Source organism: Lissotriton helveticus, chromosome 3_1, assembly GCF_964261635.1.
Source record: "Lissotriton helveticus chromosome 3_1, aLisHel1.1, whole genome shotgun sequence".
Classification (NCBI taxonomy): domain Eukaryota; kingdom Metazoa; phylum Chordata; class Amphibia; order Caudata; family Salamandridae; genus Lissotriton; species Lissotriton helveticus.
In genome coordinates this window covers 634,997,694-635,017,085 of record NC_136061.1, presented here as the reverse complement: position 1 = coordinate 635,017,085, position 19,392 = coordinate 634,997,694, and the positions used below count along the sequence as shown (strand labels likewise).

The window sequence follows — 19,392 nt, the reverse complement described above, 5'->3', positions numbered from 1 at the left end:
AGGAGGAAATGGGTGCAATGTCTAAAAGTGGGGATTTTAGGAAGAAGGAGTTACAAACAGGATGAAATTCAATTGTTTCTGTCTATAGGATATGAAGCCTGAAAAAGGAAGGCGTTTTCTGAGTTGGGTGTTGGAAATTTCCGAATTAAGGAGGAATGGCTATGGCATGGGCATGGATGAGACGGTATTTGTATGGGAGTCCTAAGGCAATAGCTGGGATATTGGAACAATGGTATGAGAGGTAGCAGCAGGGAGGAGGATTGAAGGGATATACCAGTCTTGGTTTGGGAGATGCACTGGAGGGTGAACGAAGGACGATTATGTCCTTATCAGGGAAGATACCATGGCGGAGGACAAGACTAAAGATTTTAGAGCACACCAGATGAAGGAAGTGTAAGCATTATAGGGGCGTTGTTTCTGAAGGAGTTTGCAGAGGATCTGGGAAACTTTGTGTGAAAGATAGCCAGAGGCTGGAAGGTAAGAGACATAGCAGTTTTGGTATGGGAGATACTATGGTGGTGTACTGGATTATTTCAAAGAGGAGGAGTGGAAGAATAAAAGGTTCTTGGTTTGGGGTCACCAGGGATGAAGGAAGGAATATGAGGGTCTTGCTGTATACAGTTCATGGGTTATTGAAGTATTGGTGGGCAGAAATGGGGAACACATTATTGTAGTTCCAGGTAAAATACAACTTTGCTTCCTGATGCTCTCCTCAAGCACTAAAAAAGGTTCTTTTAGACCAGTTGCGTACATTTTCCACCATCACTTGGTGGCGTGCTAAGCCTGCTTTGTGACTTTGTCTTATCAATTTACCAGACCTGTTTGTTCAGGGATACTGAAAGTACTGCCCGGGGGCTGCATGTGGCCCCCCTGACCTATAAACGTGGCCCCCTGGTGAATTGCAGCACTGGGCTGTTGTTCACTTGACAAAGCAGGAACATTCAGGAAGCTGTGAAATGGGCGCATTTTGTTTGCAGGCTAACTAAACTAGAGCTAAAGAAGCAAAGAATGTTTGCTAGATAACTTATCTGTACCATGCATCTGCTTTGCATCCCCCTACACCCACATTTCAACACCCGACCATCCCCTGCTGGCATTGGTGCAGCCCTCAGGAAGCCACAGACAGTAATTTGTGGCCCCTCAAGAAATCTTTGCGGGTACCCATGATCTAGTGAGAACAGGAAGGAAAGGATATGACCATTCCTGTTTCGTAGATATGAGAAAGCCAACATGTGAGGTAGAGAAACTCACGGAGGAGGTATATGGGGCTGGGAAAGAGGTGCTGTTTCAGAAGTTAGGGATAGTGGGGAAGCAGGAATCCTTGCCCTCCGTAATCCCCTCTTACTCAGAGTGCTTAGGAAAAGAAGGGACATTTGGGATCATTACTGTTGACAGCTCCTGACTATGTTGGCCAGAGTTGGTCTTAGTGAGCCAAGAGCGCCTCTATGGGCAATAAGCAATGCTGCATCGGAAGCAGGTACTCTGAGTGTATGCATCTAGCACCTGAAATGTTAAATATTGGTCATCATCCGTTTCGGTTTAAACAATGAAAGACTTCAGAAGACCATCTACTAATTATAAGTAGAAGCAATTTCAGTTGAATGTGAATCCTTAAATCCCCTCTGATATAGGAGTAAGAACATATTTTAAAAAACGTTGTTTATGTTTGCCTATTTTTAACCAGAAGAGTAATATAGTTATTAGGTTGAAGTATGTAATTTGTTCTTAAGAAACCTTTTGATGAAGTTGTTCTTTGAGAGAGCCCAGGAACATTCTAAAGATGTTTCTTTCTATTCTGTAGATGAACCAGATACTGCAAGGAGTTAAAACCAGGCTCGTGAAAGTTCTGATGCAGCCTCCCTTTGAAAAACTGATAAAAGTGAATTGAAACTACAATTTTTTTTCTACTTTTTCTTTACTTGCTATTGCTTGTGGCTGATGATATCTCTTGGAATTGTGCTCACAAGGGTAGAGTGGTCTTTGGAACCTTCACACTTTTTTTTCGAGATTCTGTTGGTTGTGCAGTTTCAGGTATGTGATACAGCATGTTCTGCCTTTGGCCCAGGGTGCAAGATAGTTGGACTGCAGTTGTTTATGGGACTGCACACTTTACTTTACTTCACTCTCCAGTGGTACCTGAGATCCAGCTGTCAAGGTTTATCTCAGGGGAAGAAGTGTGAAGTTTTGTATCCGGTACAATAAAACACAATTGTTAATACAGCCATGAAGGTCAGTGGCCAGTCAGAGGTGTTACTTTGGAAAATGCTATGTCTGCACGTCTTTGCTATTCACGTAGAAGAACAGAGCAGGTAAAAGGATTAGTAACTACGAAAAAGAGTAGTTTCTAGCATATTTTGTTAAAAATTGTAGGGGAAACCATTCTACAAACAAGGGTTACCGTCTGAGGCATTTATTCGTTCCCAAGACTTTTCCGCAGTTGCTAAGTTAGCTTTCACCACCAGAGGGCAGTGCTTTCAAGCAAACTTGTATGTACCGCCGAGTGTTACTTCCACAAAGCAGTTGGGTTTGTGAGACGCGAGGCTTGAATGGACAGTTGTCAAACTGTGGTGTTTTCAGCACCATGGAGAACTCCCAAGGTGTCTTTCACTACCGAAGCCAGTTATTGAAGTAGTTTAGTGGGAGGTGTCGTGGGTGATGTAAATGTTTTCTATTCCGTTTGTTAATTTCCTAAGAAAATCGCTTTTCCTGGTCCTCTGGGTCACATCACCGTTGAGCGAGGTTGGTGAACTAACACTAAGGGAGTAAATTAGATCCTGGCGGGTGGCCCAAAGAGGCCGCGGGCGCATCACGCTGCGGAGACTGCTCCCAGTAATTACATTTGAGGTTGCAGTTTCATGTCAGACTAGCTTGACACAAGCACTTTCGTCTTAAAAGAATGTCGTTTTTTTTCATTTGTGAACAAAATAAACAGTGCCAGTCTTCAAGCCTCGAGGCAGCAGACACATCCTTACTACACATTGCTTTCAGGAGCAACATGTGAGCCCGCGAAATGCATTAGTGCCAATATCGGCCACACTCACCAGCCCTCCCGCAGCAACATACATGTAACATAAATAAGCAGACAAGACAACTTTTTGGTGGGAAAAATTGCTGCAGGTTTATTAGCATAGCAAATATGCCAACATGGTGGGTTATCTTACAGGCGATCATAAGGCAAGCTGTCCCTCGCGGCCTACCACCTGATGGGCCAACTTGCATCATGGCCTTAGCCAATCAATGCTTAGGGGTTGTGGTGAGGGGATAGCCCCTCCCACTTCTGGTGAACCATTGGTCCACCCTATTACTCACGCCCCCCCCTACGAGGAGCCGAGCGTGTTTGGGGAGCAGTAGCCAGACGTCAAACCAGCGGACCTGTCCTTCTAACCTCTCATTTCCCCGCCTCCTTTAGGTGGGGGCGTTTCTAATTGGCTGCCAGTGAAGCCTGGCGTCAGGGAGGTCTTCCCTATTTAGGGCTAGTGCTGTTGCAGATGCCCCCTGTCTTGGTCTGCAACGCAAGACATGGTGCACCCGGGCAGGGATAATCAACAAACAACCCTACGTGGAGGGAGGGAGAGTCAACAAAGATTCCTGTGTGGCGGGAGAAGCATCTCCGCACATCAGGTCCATTGTTTTTTATTTCTAAAAACCTGCTCTTTGGGGATTTGCTTCTGTGAGACTATTACAGAAAAACATGCAGATCATTAATTTCTGACAAAGATGATGCCACCATGTTGGTTGAAACACTTGTAAGAAATGAGATGTCTCCTGCAGCAGAATCCTCGTCAGCTTCAGGAGTGGTCTGCTTCAGGGTGAGCATAGTAGGAGGAACCTTATTCGCAGCTGCAGCCTCAGCATGCCGGAGGCTTTCCAGATCTACATGTGCACCAAACTTGTATAACTAGGTTGGGTTTTGACTAACTCAATTTCTTTCATTAGTTTTGAACTGTGTTTGGGACGCCCCAGGCATAATTCTCCACAAGCGAGCAGTAAGCGAACAGAGGCTCTTTGCACCTTGAATAATCCTTGATGCTGGTGCCTGATAACGTCAGGTCCAGGATGTCACGGAGGGTCACTGTCCTCAGGGCTAGGGGCATGAACTACTGGACAAGAAACCATATTCATAGCTCTGTTTCTACTTGATTGCTCAGAGATAGCTGCCCATTGGCCAGTTTGCAGTTAGGGTTACCTACGTCTGCCTCAATTCCCACTTCGTTCGGGTCATGTGTTCCAGTTTGGACTTTTTAGTTAAAATTGTGAACACTCATCCCGGTGCAAAGGGGCAGAAGCACTACTCTTCGGGAGCTGTCCAGCAAAGGTGTCTACAGAGTACCCAGAACACGCTCCATGCATACTTGTGACAGGGTTAGAGCTGGTCTCACTGGACGCCAGGCCGATCAGAGCTTGTGTGCTCTTGAAGGGAGACCCAGGAATGCACCCTTTCAGATGACGGCCATGCAGGCCACCAGCTCCCTCCGGTGCTGAAATGGGCGCCAACGGTCCGTTCTGCAGAAGATGTGCCCACCAGGAGAATTCACACCTTAAAAACTCATCTGAACATTGTGTCTTTTAGATTTTGTGCAGGTTAGTTAGTCAGTCTCAACTAAGGCTGGGTTGTTTACGCATCAGGTGTTCTTGGAAGCTCTGATACACCTTCCTCACCTGATACACCTTGCTCACCTGAAGCTGCTTCACAGCTCACCAGTCACATATGGCAGACATGCCAGTAGACATGGGAAGAGCTTCAGCTTGATTCCAACTGGGAAATGGAAAATACACCATGCCTAGTGCACATCCCGTTCAGTATCTATACTGTCCCGGGTATCTGGACATCAGTTCACTTTACAATTGAAAGTGATAAATGTTCAAGGTCTGAAACTCTCTGACCACACTGCAAATAGCATTTTCCAAGTTTCGTCCATGGCTGTTTGGAAGGAACTTGATTGGCTTGTAGGTTTCCAAACACCTCACAAGCATCTGAAAAGCGATCCAATATTTGGGCTACAGATGGCTCCATTAGTCATTCAGGTGGGAAAGGGTCACATGCACAGGGCTGGCCACTGGTGGCGTGCTAATCCCACTGTGGGCCTGAATACCACTAACAGGGATCATAGATATAAATACAACTATTTTAACACCCACCACAACTGCCCGTGTGGCATAGGGGGATGCCCCACTGTTCAGGGGGTTCCCTATTTAGCTGAAGGCTAATGAACCTTCATCTGAGATATGAGAAACTCTGGGGCTTCCCACTACAATCTGCGGGGGGACTTCGCATTAAACCACTGTCAAGGTTGACGAAACGAAAGCCTCGATCCTGGGGAATGCTTGGAAGTTGTACAATGAGGCTGGTAAGCTTCACCCTAGGGGCAGTAAAATGTAAAAAGTCTTTGCCCCAAAACTCTGAAAGACTTCTACCAACCAATCACTTCATAACCAATCAGGAGATGATTACTCTCTAGAGGACAAAGAATGGGGTACTTTCTGTACCCCTCTATAACCCTGGGTGAAGTACTACGCTACACTCGCGTAGTTTGCGCTACTTCGCATTACGCGAATTGCACGTAGCACAGTGCAAACACGCGTAGCGTAGCGGAGCGGTCATTTTTTGCTTGCTTGCAGACCAAAATGACATTCCGGCGAGACTTTTTCCTTGCTCACAATCAGCAGCATCAAGTTGCCGATCACGAGCGTGGAAAATAAACCTCCCGGTGAGATTCTCAACGTGGGTAGGTCAGGTTTCTCATTGCGATTGGTCGCGTATGCTCGCGACCGCTCGCGATAACAAACTACCAGTCCGCGTTGAGAAAGCTGCCGCTTGAGTAGAAAACTACTCGAGCGGCAGAAAACGACCGCTTGCACTGTGCAAGATGCGGTTCGCATTGATTGCACGGTGCGGAGAAGCATCCAGCACTGTGCAATCAGTGCGAACAGCATTTTGCACAGTGCACTACGCAGTTCGCGTAGCTCGCGTAGTGCGAAGTGCACTTCGTGTACCTACGCATAGCGCTACTACTCGAACTACGCCCACGGTTACCCCTCTAGCCAGCTGCAGCCACAGTCTGTACTGGTGAGCAATGCGTTACCACTTTGAGTTCTATAGGGGGAAGGGTCACAGAGGGACAAGACAGCCAGGAGCACAGGTAAAGAAAAACAAAACAACACAAGGAAGGACAACTGGTGCCTGAAACCCCAGACTTTCAACCTTACAAGGACCAATCACAAGTTGCTTCTTAAATAAGTCACCTGCTTGCATTTATATAAAACTGTATCCAGCCTGTTTTCTTGTGCATGTCTTTCATCTATTTGAGAGAGGAAATTGCACAAACTGGGTGCAAACAAAGTGCACCGTGACGTTTTATATGAAGAAAACTGAGGAGGTCGAGTTAATTCTAGTGTACTGTGTCTGATCCGGATTTGGCTTTCAAATTTGATAATTATCTTTCTTGCAAGTCCCAGATCCTGCAAGTCTCCTCCTGCTTCGGTAAATATCGTACCCTGCGGAAGTTCCTCCACATCCTCCCGATTGACTGCAGGGGGACGTGGTTCATGCCCTAATTACGTCCTATCTGGACTATGCTAATGCCCTTTACTTGGGTCTCCCTGCATATCTGAGTTGCAGATGGCAAATGATACAGAATGCTGCGGATTTACAAGGTGCCTTACCGTCACTCCATCACTCCCCACCTGAGAAGCCTTCATTGGCGGCCCGTCATAAGGAGAATAGAATTCAAGGCACTCACCCTGGCTTACAGAGCAACCAGGGGCCGAGGCTCGGCCTACTTGAGAGTTAGACTCCAACGCTACCATCATGACCAGGCCTAGAGATCTAACCACCTGAAGCTCCTCACCACTTCCCGCATTCACAAGGCGAGGATAGGCGGTAGAGCTTACGCGGTTAGGACTGCAAAACTGTGGAATGCCATGCCGCTCCCTCTCCGCCTGACTGAACCAGAACCTGCCTTCAGGTGACCTCTAAAAACCTGTCTTTGTAACCGTCTCTGAGCTTGAGTGTGCCCTGCGTCAGTCGACTGCCTTAGTGCCGGGACACCTCCGTTGGAGGTAGCTGCGCGCTTTACAAATTAAAAAATAAATAAATAAACAGGATGTCATTTGTGAATTTACAGGTGACTAATGCAGTGCATCTCTGATGTAATATTTCTAATGTCCGCCTTTGTTATACAAAGATTAAGGGCAGGCAGTACTCGATCCAGGGCAGAAGACAACACTTCCCTAAGAGTCGAAGCAGCGGTGAAGGCCTTCAGTCCAACACATTTTAGGATGTGGGAAAATCAGTCCGGTGTGATCCTTCTTCCAACCCTTATGTAAAAGTCTCGTCTGGCCCTGACACGAGAACTGAGTGCAGGCACAAGAGAAGGTAACAGTCCCGTCTGTAGGGAACTCCTCTCGTGTTCATCTCATCCCCCGCGGTCCTCGGCATTACCACTGCACAGAATTTGTCAAGACTGTGATGGAAGGGATGGCCGAGCCACGGTACCTCTCCTCGCCCTCCTGTTGGCATTCAACTCACATGCCGATCTGAAGTCACACAAGTTTGGCCTGTTCACCGATTCTACCCGTTCAAGCTGGCATTGCCTGGCAAAACCAGCAAATGGAAATCCGTGGCTGAGATAAGATTCTTGAGAGGGCATAGGATAGAGGTTACAGTGGGTGAAAACGGCCACAAACGGATCCCCATCTAAAATCATATTTATTGATCCCTCTACTTTAAGGACTTAATTCAAGCGAAATGTGAAAGAATATGTGCGCCGATTTCCAGTCAACAAGCTTTAGCAACAGCCTAGGATTAGGGCAGTGTGTGCAGGAACTATTTAAACAGGGAACTCGCCTCCAAACTTGCAGTGGAGTGGCAAACTGTGTGAGGCCAGTCCAGGACACACAGACCACTTTAGCATGCGCCGAATTACACAACATAACCAGTTATTTGTTAACCAGTGTAAAACATTCATTGCAACACCCCTAATCTACACGCACATGATGTAAGAACAATTTGAAATGATATTCCTTTAACCTGCATGGTGATGTGAATTATTTAAAGAAGCACTTAAATATTTGCGTACTTGAAAAGTTGAGCTATTCTATAGTGTCTTTAGGAGTAGTGTCCTTGTAGGTGAAAGGAACTGAGTGGGGCAAATTTACAAGCCCCTTACGCCAGATTTGTGCCGCCGTTGCGTCACTTTTGTGACGTGACGCAAAGCCAGCGCCATGCTGCGGGCTATTTACAATGTGACGCATCTCGGGAGATGCGTCACGTTGTAAAGCCCTGCGCTGCATGTGAGCGTTCTTGCACAGGGGGGACGTTCCAGCGCAGGAACGCCTCCTAAAAATGGTTGAGTCACTTTTCCAGCCATGCTGCGTCAAAACCCTGCGCCTGCTTGAAGCAGGCATAAGGATTGACGCAGCATGTTGGGGATAGAGACGCCCCAAGCCTTGCTGGAGCTGCGGCGCGCTTGCGACGCAACTCCAGCAATGCGTCGGCTTTCCGCGGAGGGGCGAGGGGGGGGGGGGAACGACACGCAAATGCGGCACATCAGTGGTGGCGCACGGGTGGGCAGATGCGTCGCAACTCTTCTGGCGCATCCCTGCTGATTAGTAGAGATGCACCAGAAGTAGTAAATCTGCCCCAATATGTTTTAGCCACTCTTAGTAAATGTATTGTGTACACCGACTGAGCAGGAAAGATGTCAGTCGTACAATCAGGACATATATTGCGTCCGTGTGTTCATGTTCATTTAACGTTAACTAGGAAGAAACTATTCCGTTTCCCAGGTTTCCCGTCTTTGTGTAGAGCGGGAAACCATTTTTGACCTGAGTTGTAGTCTCAGTGACCCGTGGCTGAGAGAGGACTCGCAGTGCACATGCAGAGACCCTGCCCTAGTTACACTGCCCTTGATGTGCTTGGACCCCACAGGAAGTCAACACTGTCCTATCTACTCATCCCATCATAGCGCCTCGCCCTGCGCTGCTCACCTGCATGTAGGGGATCACTTTGCAGAGGGTGTGGCCGAAGAGCCAGCTCTCGGTGATGTCCACCATCAGGCTCGCCGGCAGGCAGATGGCCGTCACCAGCACATCCGCCAGGGACAGGTTCACGATGAAGTAGTTGGTGACTGTCCTCATGTGATGGTTCCTCCAGACGGCCACGCAGACTGCAGAGAGAGGGAGAGGGCGGATGAACAAAGACCAAAGACGTGCAGGGAAGGTAGGGCGGGATGAGCGATTCAAGGAGGACATGGGGAAAGGGAGAGTGAACAGAATATGTGTGAGTAAAATCACAACAACTTTAAGAACAGAGCGAGAACGAAAAATAAACGTGCCAGAGAGAGAGGGGGGGTTCTCACACTTCTAGTATGTTGACGGACTTCTACGGTCTGTGGAGGTGTCATTTAGAAAGAGGAACTCTTCATTCTATAATTGTGCCAGTTAATTAGCCCCATCAGTCTGAGCTAGGGCTTGTAAAACAGTCTGATTACTCTGTACTGTTGTCAGTGTCGGTGAGGTGGTCTCTTGGGTCTGTGGTGGGGTCCATCAGTACATCTTGATCTTGTGTGCTGTGTTGGGGAGGATTTGAAAGTCAACTTTGATGTCAGAGAGGTGGTCCATGTAGTCTGTTTTGGTTTCAATAAGACACTTCCCTCAGTCTGTACAGACCACTGAGGTACCTACAGTCTGTGCTGGTGGCAGGAAACACGTCCTCTTGGTCTATGTTGGGGCCTTTGAAATAGGACTTAATAGCTTCTTAGATCTTTGACTCCAGAGATAATGTGCTGGGTGTTGGAATGGGAATGTTCACTATGTGGGAAACAAGAATGTACCTCTGTCCCGAATGATGTGACTGCATGTGAAAGTGGTATCGTGACTTTTTGTTGGCCAAGCTGACATGCTAAGCCAGCGTGAGTGCTGGGGCATAGGACTGTGCACGGTGAATCCAAGGCCCAGAACCTGACCTGTTACGTGACTTGGACAGAGGTATCAAGCATTCCCTCTTTATTGACATTGGGCTACTATCCATGTTTGAGTTGTGAATATGAAGAGGTGGTGGCAGAATACCAATTTCTGTGGATTTATAATACTGAACAGATTTACTTGATGATCCAGGAAGACTGAGGTCTATCTATTCTTCTCTTGTAAAGTTCCACTTAGGTGTGGCATCTGGTCCTTGAGCTGACATCTAGTGTGCATGGCAAGTGTGTGCATATAAGGTATGGATGGTAGCAAGACTACTTGTTATGGTCTGATGCTGGTTACTGACACAAGTGGGATCAACTTTGGATAGCCCATTGTTTGACATGACATAAGATTTACGGTGGAATATATCCGCCCAGACAGGGGCAGTGTATTGCTTGCATTTCTGGACGTGAAGGGGAGAGTCTGAGGCACAGAAGTGAGGGAGAATGGAAAAAGGTCTACGCTTAGAAATTCTTTGAGGACCTCTGAGCAGGGGATTTCTGATTAATTCTTCTTGAGCACTGCCATTTGCTTGATAGTAGGGGAGTGGGGGTGAATCAGCAGATTCTATAGTTAATAGTGACAATGTTTTTAGGCAGGATCTGCTCTTTTGTCTTTCCTTCATTGCCATTAATTTTTGCCTGGGACAAAAAAATCTCCACGCTCAAATCTGCTTTGAGAGCTACTAGCTTGCAATATGGCTGTGATGCATTGCAGCCAGAAAATTATATCTGCAACCGAAGCTCCCCAAACCGGTACCTGGAATTTAGATATTGGATCAAATCTCCTGTCTGGATAATGAGTTCAAAGATGGGACTCCAAATATTCTGCATTGTCCCAGCTCCTCTTTCCTGAGGAATGGAGTGTTCTGCCGGCAGCTGGAAGAACTGCTGTGATCCAGGCCTGCTGGTTGCATAACAGCCAGTCTCCCAGCGGTGCAGGGTATCATCTGTAGCCTGGACAACTTGCTAGAGACGCTGTGGATCTGCCTAGAGGCTAGAAGTGTCCTCTCTGCCCAGAGAGGAAAGTAGAGACCCAGGTCCTGCAGGAGGCGAAACTGTCCAGTAAAAGAGGCTTAGCCACGTTCCTGATGTGTGGAGCACCTACAAGAGCTGGCTAGCACCAGCGGCGTTATCAGGGACAACCGCAGCTCTGAGGGGCCAGCAGCCACCCTCCCTGCGCGGATCATATGGTACATTGCTTAGGGAGTTTATTCAACAGGCATACCACCATGTTTGGCACTACCTGTAGGCGCTGGGTTAGATATTCTGAAATACCCAGGTGAAGAACATTGGCATAATCCAGCCGTGACAATATCAGAGCCCTGACCACTGTGACCTGTGCCTCCCGTGGGATCGTTACATGGACGATGAACTGTTCGGTAACTGTGGGGTCAGAACGAAATTTCAGCTCCGCTTCTGAAGCTGATTTGGGGGGGGAACAATGCTGACACCTGGATCACTGTTTTCCTGCAACTCAGAATGAGGTCCTTATTCTATGAGGTTTTGTGACATCCTGAGCATGGAGGGTCAGATGGACAAACCTGAGTGGACATTGAGGGCTATGCTCAACTTACCCAGCATGTTCCCCACAATAGCAATGAGGAAGACCACGATATACCCCACGATGAGCGCCCACTCGTACTGCTTGGGGTACAGATAGTCCTTCCAGAGGTACTGCAGAAATTCGTCATCATAGTCGACGGTAAATGCTGGTCCATGTGACCCGTTTAGAGGCGATCCTCCCTCAGCTCTTGTCAGCCAGGTGGGGGTGCTGTTTGCCTCTGGTAGATCCATTTGCGCATTGGCAGGTAGGGGGCTCCCTGGCACGGGAGGTCTTCGGACACTTGTGGAGATGCACCCGCGAGACCCCAATGAGTCTGGCTCAGATCTCTTCCTGATCACGTGGTGCTTAAAGAAAGAGTAAAGATCAGTGCATTGACGGTACTGTACAGCAACAATAACAAACATTGGCTAATAAATAACGTGCTTTTGTTCATTGCAACATATCTGGAAAGTCTGAATTAAATGTGAAGTTTCTGTGAAGCACTTAGGACCAGATGTACGAAATACCGGTTGCAAATCACTAGTCAGAAACTGCGAGTAGTATTTTTGTGACCCAAGTGGAATTTTGCAAACCGACCTATGTACAAATAAGTTTATTCGCAAAATTCCAAATGGTAGTGGGTTGCAATCTGACTGACATCATCACTATTCACGAGAAATTACAACTTGCTACAGTTAATAGCCTTCACAGCGATGGTGACCTAGTTGGGGTCAGCAGATCACCATGTCTGTGATCGCTTTTTAAATATATTTTTTAATGCAGTCCAATTTCCTTAAAGGAAACAGAGCTGCATTTAAAAATAGTCAGAAACTTTTCAAAAGCTCCCTGTACCATTGCCGACTCCCCAACAAACTTTTTGTACATTCCCTAAATGAAAGGTGTACCATAGGGACACATTCCCATTTGCAAATGACGTTCCATTCCATTTTGGGAGTCGGTAAATGTTCAGTGTTCTATACATTAATTTCAGTTGCAAAAACTGATACTTGCCATAACAAATCACTATTTGGAAGAGATGCAATAAAGAAGCCCTTTCCAACTAGGGATTCGTTGTGCCCTTCTAAACCCATTTTGTGCTTAGGTAACCTGTGATACAATTACACAATCGGTTTATCGCATTGCAGAAAGCATTTTTGCAGACGCGTGGACAATGAAGGTTGGGTGGGAGGGGCTGGGGCAAGCACACGCGTAATGGAGGGGTGGGCAAGGGGGTTAGTGCAAGCAAGCACACGGACAACGGAGGGAGAAAGATGGAAGGGGTGGGGAGAGAATCACACGACGGAGACAGCTGAAAAACACACACACTCTCGTGGAATGCTTAGCCAAAAGAAAACTGGTCCGTTCGAAAAATGAGCAGTGGAAGGGCACAATTAACGCATCCAGGCTCCAGGGGACAAACAACATACGAAGAGGGCGGACGCCTACAGAAGATGATGAATAGGAAACAAGCAGATGAGAGTGACAAGGAAGCCAACCAATTTTAAGCAGTGGGCAGCCTGTAAGGTTACACAAGGTCTCACAAGGTGCATCCTTAGGCAAGATCTACGTGCTGTTCACATCTGCCTCTATATTCCTTGAACATATCAAAAACAGCAGGTGCAGCACTCAGAGTCTCTTTCAGGCAACGTTTGGGTTTGAAATGAAAGTCACCCACCTCAAATCATTCATGGGAGCTTTATTAATATTCCTAAACAATGACTATCTACACCCATGTGCAGGATGATAAAACACTGCCTCACAAGTACCACGAGGCATAATATCAAGAACGGCGTTAAAAATTAGCGCCGTTGTAGCTGCAGAAAACTGCTGCTAAAGCGGCGATAATGGGCTTGATAATATGCCCTTGAGGATTCCAATAGAAGTCCAGGTTCTGGTGTGAACATGGGCTTCAATTGGAATTCTCTTCGCGATAATTTTAACGCCGCTCTTGATAATATGCCCCCTCATTCCTTACAATGAAAAGTTAAAGATGGAATTAACAGCACATGGGGTAGCATTGCTGACTGAAACCTTTTTATTTCCCTCTTATTATAAGAGATGCAATGAAAGGAAGCAGTTTGCAGGGTCATTAAGCCTTAGGTAGAAGACGCACTACACTGCAATTTTAATCCAGTTTAGACCCTCAGTTCTGTTTAGGTCTGACTACAGACAGCTTTACCTGTCTGCTTGCACTCCTGTCAATGACAACAAAAACGTATAAAGAATGCTTAATTTGAAAAGAAGTGCTGGGGCCCAAAGATTTTCTCAGCTGTCCTTTGCCTCTGTTGAATCTTGTGGTAGCCCAATGGCTAGGAAGCAAAGTCTCGATTCCACTCCATGCCTCCCTCATCCATCATCAGACACACCCTGCCTCTTGCAGGCCCTTTTGCATCCCTGCTTCCTTACCTGGTCACTGGTTTCCTTCCTTCCTTTTTCTTTTCCCTCTTTCTGCCTCCTTTCTGGATCTAAGTTTGCTGATGGAAAAAAAAACGAGTGCCGGTCCCTAAAAGTCAGTGCTGGTGGCCCTATCTGAAACATCCAGCTCAAATTAAGTACTTCGGAATTATGGGTCAACCCGTTTCAAATATTGCTGCATTTGGGTTAGCCCCATTCAGTCGTTACATGACGTAAGTCTCATTCACATTTTGCATCAGACCAAACAAGAAGTTCAGTCTGGACATCCACTAGTTGATGTTCAGCCCCAATTACAAGTTAGGAGGAATTCCATGTGGAGAGTCCCAGCAGCCGTAATTTCAGTGGCTATGCATGGGATTCTGCCTATTACAAGTTAACTTCCCCCAGCCCCGGAATAGGGAATAACTGTGTGGACGAGGAATTACTATGTGGAATTCAGCACATTCTGTGTGGTTTAACACACACATTTACCACCTACTCGTAGCGGGTGGTAAATGTGAGCGAGGGCTTTTGCGTCGAAAAGGTAGGTACCAATGAGCCTACAGGCGGTCAGGTGAAGGATAGTTCTTGCTGGGTAATGCATTGTATGCTCCCCCCTTTCCAGAGAAAAAGGTAGATGAGACTTGGCTTCTGATGCAGGCAAAACCTTGTGTGATTTCAAAAGCCAGAAATACCAGCTGTAAAACTTGGTCTAGTCAGTGTTTCCTCACCCTGGAAACCTGGGCGTGGGAGCACCAAGCCAGGCATGATCAGACAGAGCTGTAACTAGGGTGACCAACCGCCTGTAAATTTCATAGACTGTCCATAATTTGGATCGCACTTCAGTTGTCCGTGATGATCCCTTTTACGGATGCCTTTTGCCGTAATTCTGGGCTTTGGTGAACAGCACTGTTCCCCTGTGAGTTTCCTCAACTCCCTAATGGGGCTGCCTCGCACGCCTCCTCTGAGTACACGAGCAGCCCCACCCTGCCCATTGTCATTCTGTATGCGGCTGATTGCCACATACAGAATGACAGTGAGCCAGACTGGGCTAGTAAAGCATGAGTTGGTCCTCCTTCAGTCTCAGTCTCAGTCTAGGGCAGGGCATCCTGTCAGATGGACGAAATATACAAAAACACCAATGCTGCTACGTGAGAATCCAGTTCATCAAAAGAAGGCGGTGAAAGAAGTTAAAAAGAAGGGGTTATTGTTATAGTTCTGTCACAGTCTCATCATTTTAGAACTGATGCCTTTTCAATATTATATTCAACGAAGCCATGGTTGCTGCTTTTTTATTTTATGCAATAACAACCATTGACAAAGCCAATAGTTCTGGCTTCTTGTAGGTGTAACATTACTTGTTGTATTATATATCTGGATGCAATGACAGAGGCAGCAAAATACCAGTCGGGCAGCACACTATGCTAAGCAAAGATTTTTAGCTTAGGTGTTTTAAGCTACGCCTTTAATTACATCAAAAACACTCTTTAGAGAGGCCCCCCAGTATTGTCATCCCACATAAAGACCTGGAAACAATACCATGTCACGGTCACCTCACGTCCTGGCACTGTGCATCATGCATGACTCATGACTTCCAAGTTTTCAGATTTCCTATATAGAGGGGCATCTTGAACCCCTCCATTTGCTGTAGGAACTACAGCGAGGGTGGAGTTCATGATGGGCCTCTTCTGTCTGCAACTCTGCAGACGTAGGCTCAGCTCATATTTAATGTGAAAACGTGGGTGAGTGAGTCAGTTAAGGGATGGGTGGATGGCTGGATGGATTAGTGAAAGGGTGAATGGATGAATGAAAGGGTGAAAGGATGGATAATAAGAGAAAGGATGGATGGATGGATAAGTGAGTGGAAGGATGGATGAGAGAAAAGGTAAATAGATGATGTATGGGTGGAAGGGTAGATGGATGGGTAAAATGGTGGATGGATGAGTAAAAGAATGGATGGATGAGTAAAAGGGTTGATGATGGACGAGTGAATGGGTGGCTGGATGACTGAAATGATGGATGGATTGATGAATTTGTGGAAAAGTAAATTTTGCCATGTTATATGTGCCTACGTGTTCCCCATGTTATGTCATATGTGCATGATCGATATGCATGTATCCCCCTCTGACCGATTAAAGACGCAATTACAGTTGTGTCCATCTCTAATATGCCAGTTTCCAGTCTTCGTGAAAGCAACGAGTATTGACCTACGTTGCCATGTTTTACAGTGTGCACGTTAATTCATTGAATTGTCCCCGTTTCTAGGCCTCAAAAGGGCCCGGACTCAGATTCAGCTCCTGTTTCCTGAACCCTCTCCGAGGAGCGATACAGCCCCCACCTGCATCCCTGACCCTTAGCTTACTTTATGCCTCGCAGTGCCCGGCCCGGCCTGGCTCTGCCTCCCAGTCTGCCAAGAGTATGTTATGTTTCTAGCTATCAGTCCAGCCCTCCTTCTCTGCATTCCTAAGCTACTGAATCGCATCAATAGTTTCCGTCATGGTCTAGCCTTTATGTCTCCATGTAAGAGAAATACTGTATTAATATTCATAGAATATTCCCCGCACACGCACCACATATAAAATAATGCATGCACCAGTCTTAGTGTCTGTTAGCCTTTACCCTGATAACTTTTGGATTCTATCAACATGTACTCTAAACACCAGATACTAGATATGCCTGGGTACATGTCGCTCTGACACTCCAGACTTTAGTCTCCTCTTTTAGCATAGAAGTCATAGCCCCCAGTTCTCCCTGGTAACACGTCATTGTCAGTTTGCACGCACCACTAGGTAAGAGGTCCCAGCTGCTCAGGTGCCCCCTCCATGTTTCCGCCCCGTTTTATGACATATTCTGTTACGTTTGCATCACATGTCTATGTATACGCCCTGTACACGCCTTCTTGTTACATCATTTTGCCTTATCTTTCGCGACTGTTACGAACCACGCCTACTGCTACGCCTACTGTATTGAATGTAATGTATCTTGTTTAACTATATATATTGTGCACTGTTATTAAAAGTTATCCCTTATGCTCCCAGATCCTGCCCCCGGCAGCTGCCATCCTATTCCCGTACAGGCTGTCCTGTTCCTGTCCTTTATGCCTGATTAAAGTCTGTAAACTTCAGCTACCTCGAATCTTGACTCTTATTTATTGAGCTACCTGTTTATTGATTAATTCCGAAAAATAGATCTGGTAATAATTTATCTATTTACCACATAATGGCGCCCGAATAGGGACTTGCCCTTTCCCCACGCGCCGGAGAAGCCACGCAGGCCCCCTGATCCTCTGCAGCCGTGACGGAACCATACCGTGCACGTGCAGATATTTCTGCTTCAAGTATCCCTCAGGCCCACGGAGGAGACGGAGGTTGCGGTCCAGCGTCCAGACGAGGCGGTGAGGAACGCGGCGAGTCCCGACCAGAGCCCAAGCCGAGAGTCCAAGGTTCGAGGTATCCGGAGGCCCACCTGTAACTGAAGTCCGAAGTTCGTCCGTCCGTCGTCGTAGCAGTCCAGTCCAGTCCGAGGCCTTCCGTTCTTGCTGCCCGGTGAGTACCGTTGCTGGGGTAGTATCTAGACAGGGTCAATTAATTTGTCTCTGGTCCGTGGGTTTGGGTACGCAAATCCAACACGAAGTGTTCACTTAGGTGGACGCGGGTCCTGACGTGTCTCTTTATGGGACCGGTAAGTTTCGTGCTGTTTTAGCAGTACATCTAGTCATTCTAGTAAGTTCTGTTCTCGAGAAATTCATGTGTTCTGTTTTCAGTATTTCAGGTAATATTCTGTCCGAATTTTTATTTTAAATGTTATTCCATGTGTTTTCAATGTCGTGGTATGAGTGATTTGTTTTCTTAGTTACTATTGTGTTTATCGTGTATTGTATTGTGTCCAGACTCCAGCCTAAATTATGCCTCTGTTTTTGAAATTACGTCAGTTAAAAACTAGAAAAGGTCTGCTAGAGGAAGCAGTTCCTGTCCCGCCTAGGGACAGTCCAGGTCATTTTATGTATCACAAGCATGGCATAAGTGCCATATTATATCTAGACTTATGGGTGGAGTACACCAAGGAATTAGAAGAGAAATATAGATGGCCCGTATCAGGTACGTGGGATGCCGAGTGCATCATGCGAGTAGAAGAAGTATAATGGAAAAAGAAAGCCAGACAGTCCCAGAAAGATGCCATCGAGTTATGGCGCAAAGAATCTCATAAAAGAACAGAAAAAGAAATCAGAAAGTCAGAATTAAGTAGAGAATCCTCAGAAAGAGCCCAAGAAAGGGAATTAATTGAAGTAGGTGAACGAGTTAAAGCCGAACATTCAGACAGACAGAGAAATGCCCTCATTAAGGGTATGTATCCTCTTCTTGCCGAGGGCTTGCCGAAAGCAACCCCGGAAGCACCATGTAATTTTCCGCCGCCATTAGTTCCGATTAAGCTGCGTCACAAACCGACCGCAGCTGATATTTTTCTCTCGTCATACTTGGACGACACAGTCCCAGAATATGCAAATCCTGTTCCGCCAGGTCCTGTAAATAATGTAATTCCTGTTCCTCCAGCCACCGGGGCACCTGTTACAGCACCTGTTACGGTACCCCCGGTCCAGCCTACAGTCCATGTACCCGCTACATCAGTCACTCTCCCAGCACGAATAGTACCCGTCGACGATTCTAGTTTAGGAGCCGCGGGGGGGGGAGATCCTCCTCGTACCCCGCCGCCACACAAACGTCTGTCATTACTCGAATTACATGAACGTGCGTTACAGCGTACGCCCAAACAGCAGTCCGTTGCAGATATCAAACGAGCTCTTACCGAATGCCGTTATGATTCAGTCCCAGGCGATGATAATATGGTTATATATTCATTGCGTGTAAGACGGGTGACCGAGTATTTGGACACCCTACCGAATATGAAAGAAGATCTAGACAGAATATATTGTTTCATCCGTACAGGAATAGACCCAGAAAGTATTGGCGAAGCCATGTCTCAAAGGAAAGCCGAGACTCAGCTCATGCTATTAAAGTTTCTAATTAATTGTTTAATAAGGGAACAAGATTATCCGACTAAAGATCCGACCGAAATGAGAGTCCTGACAAGGTGGAGTGATCATATAGCTGAGGGAAGACACAGGACACTAAGTTGTATAGAGAGTATGTACAAGAAAATTCGTAAGGAAATAATAAGGTTACACGAGAAACGCAAAGCAGCACAGGTAAGCGAGAAAGAAGACAACTCTGATACTGAAGAGGTAGACGACGAGAATCCCACCAGAATAGCGTATGTAGGTAGAACTAGACTTCCTGACCGACATTCACGTCTAGAACACAAGAAAGTTTTTCCTCTTCCAGCACCAGAACAAGGTTCTCTAGAACAAGTATTTCAAGCTACCGAGCACATTCTGAAATCACGAATCGGTTATAGTGAACTTAGTACCATGCATGAACAAGAACTAGCCCGATCAGCAGTTCGATGGACTACTGATTCTACCACTTTTCC

The 19,392-nt window shown here is 46.6% G+C and overlaps 1 protein-coding gene across 1 annotated transcript in view; it reads right to left on the bottom strand.

Moving 5' to 3' along the window:
* HCRTR1 (hypocretin receptor 1) overlaps positions 1 to 19,392 on the bottom strand; it is an 89,241-nt gene that overhangs the window by 37,722 nt on the left and 32,127 nt on the right. Inside the window, exons 2-3 of the mRNA XM_078682092.1 lie at positions 11,543 to 11,876; positions 8,989 to 9,167 (exon numbers count right to left, since the gene is read on the bottom strand). Of these exons, the coding sequence (XP_078538218.1) occupies positions 8,989 to 9,167; positions 11,543 to 11,876 (513 nt within the window). The remainder of the gene's footprint in view (positions 1 to 8,988; positions 9,168 to 11,542; positions 11,877 to 19,392) is intronic.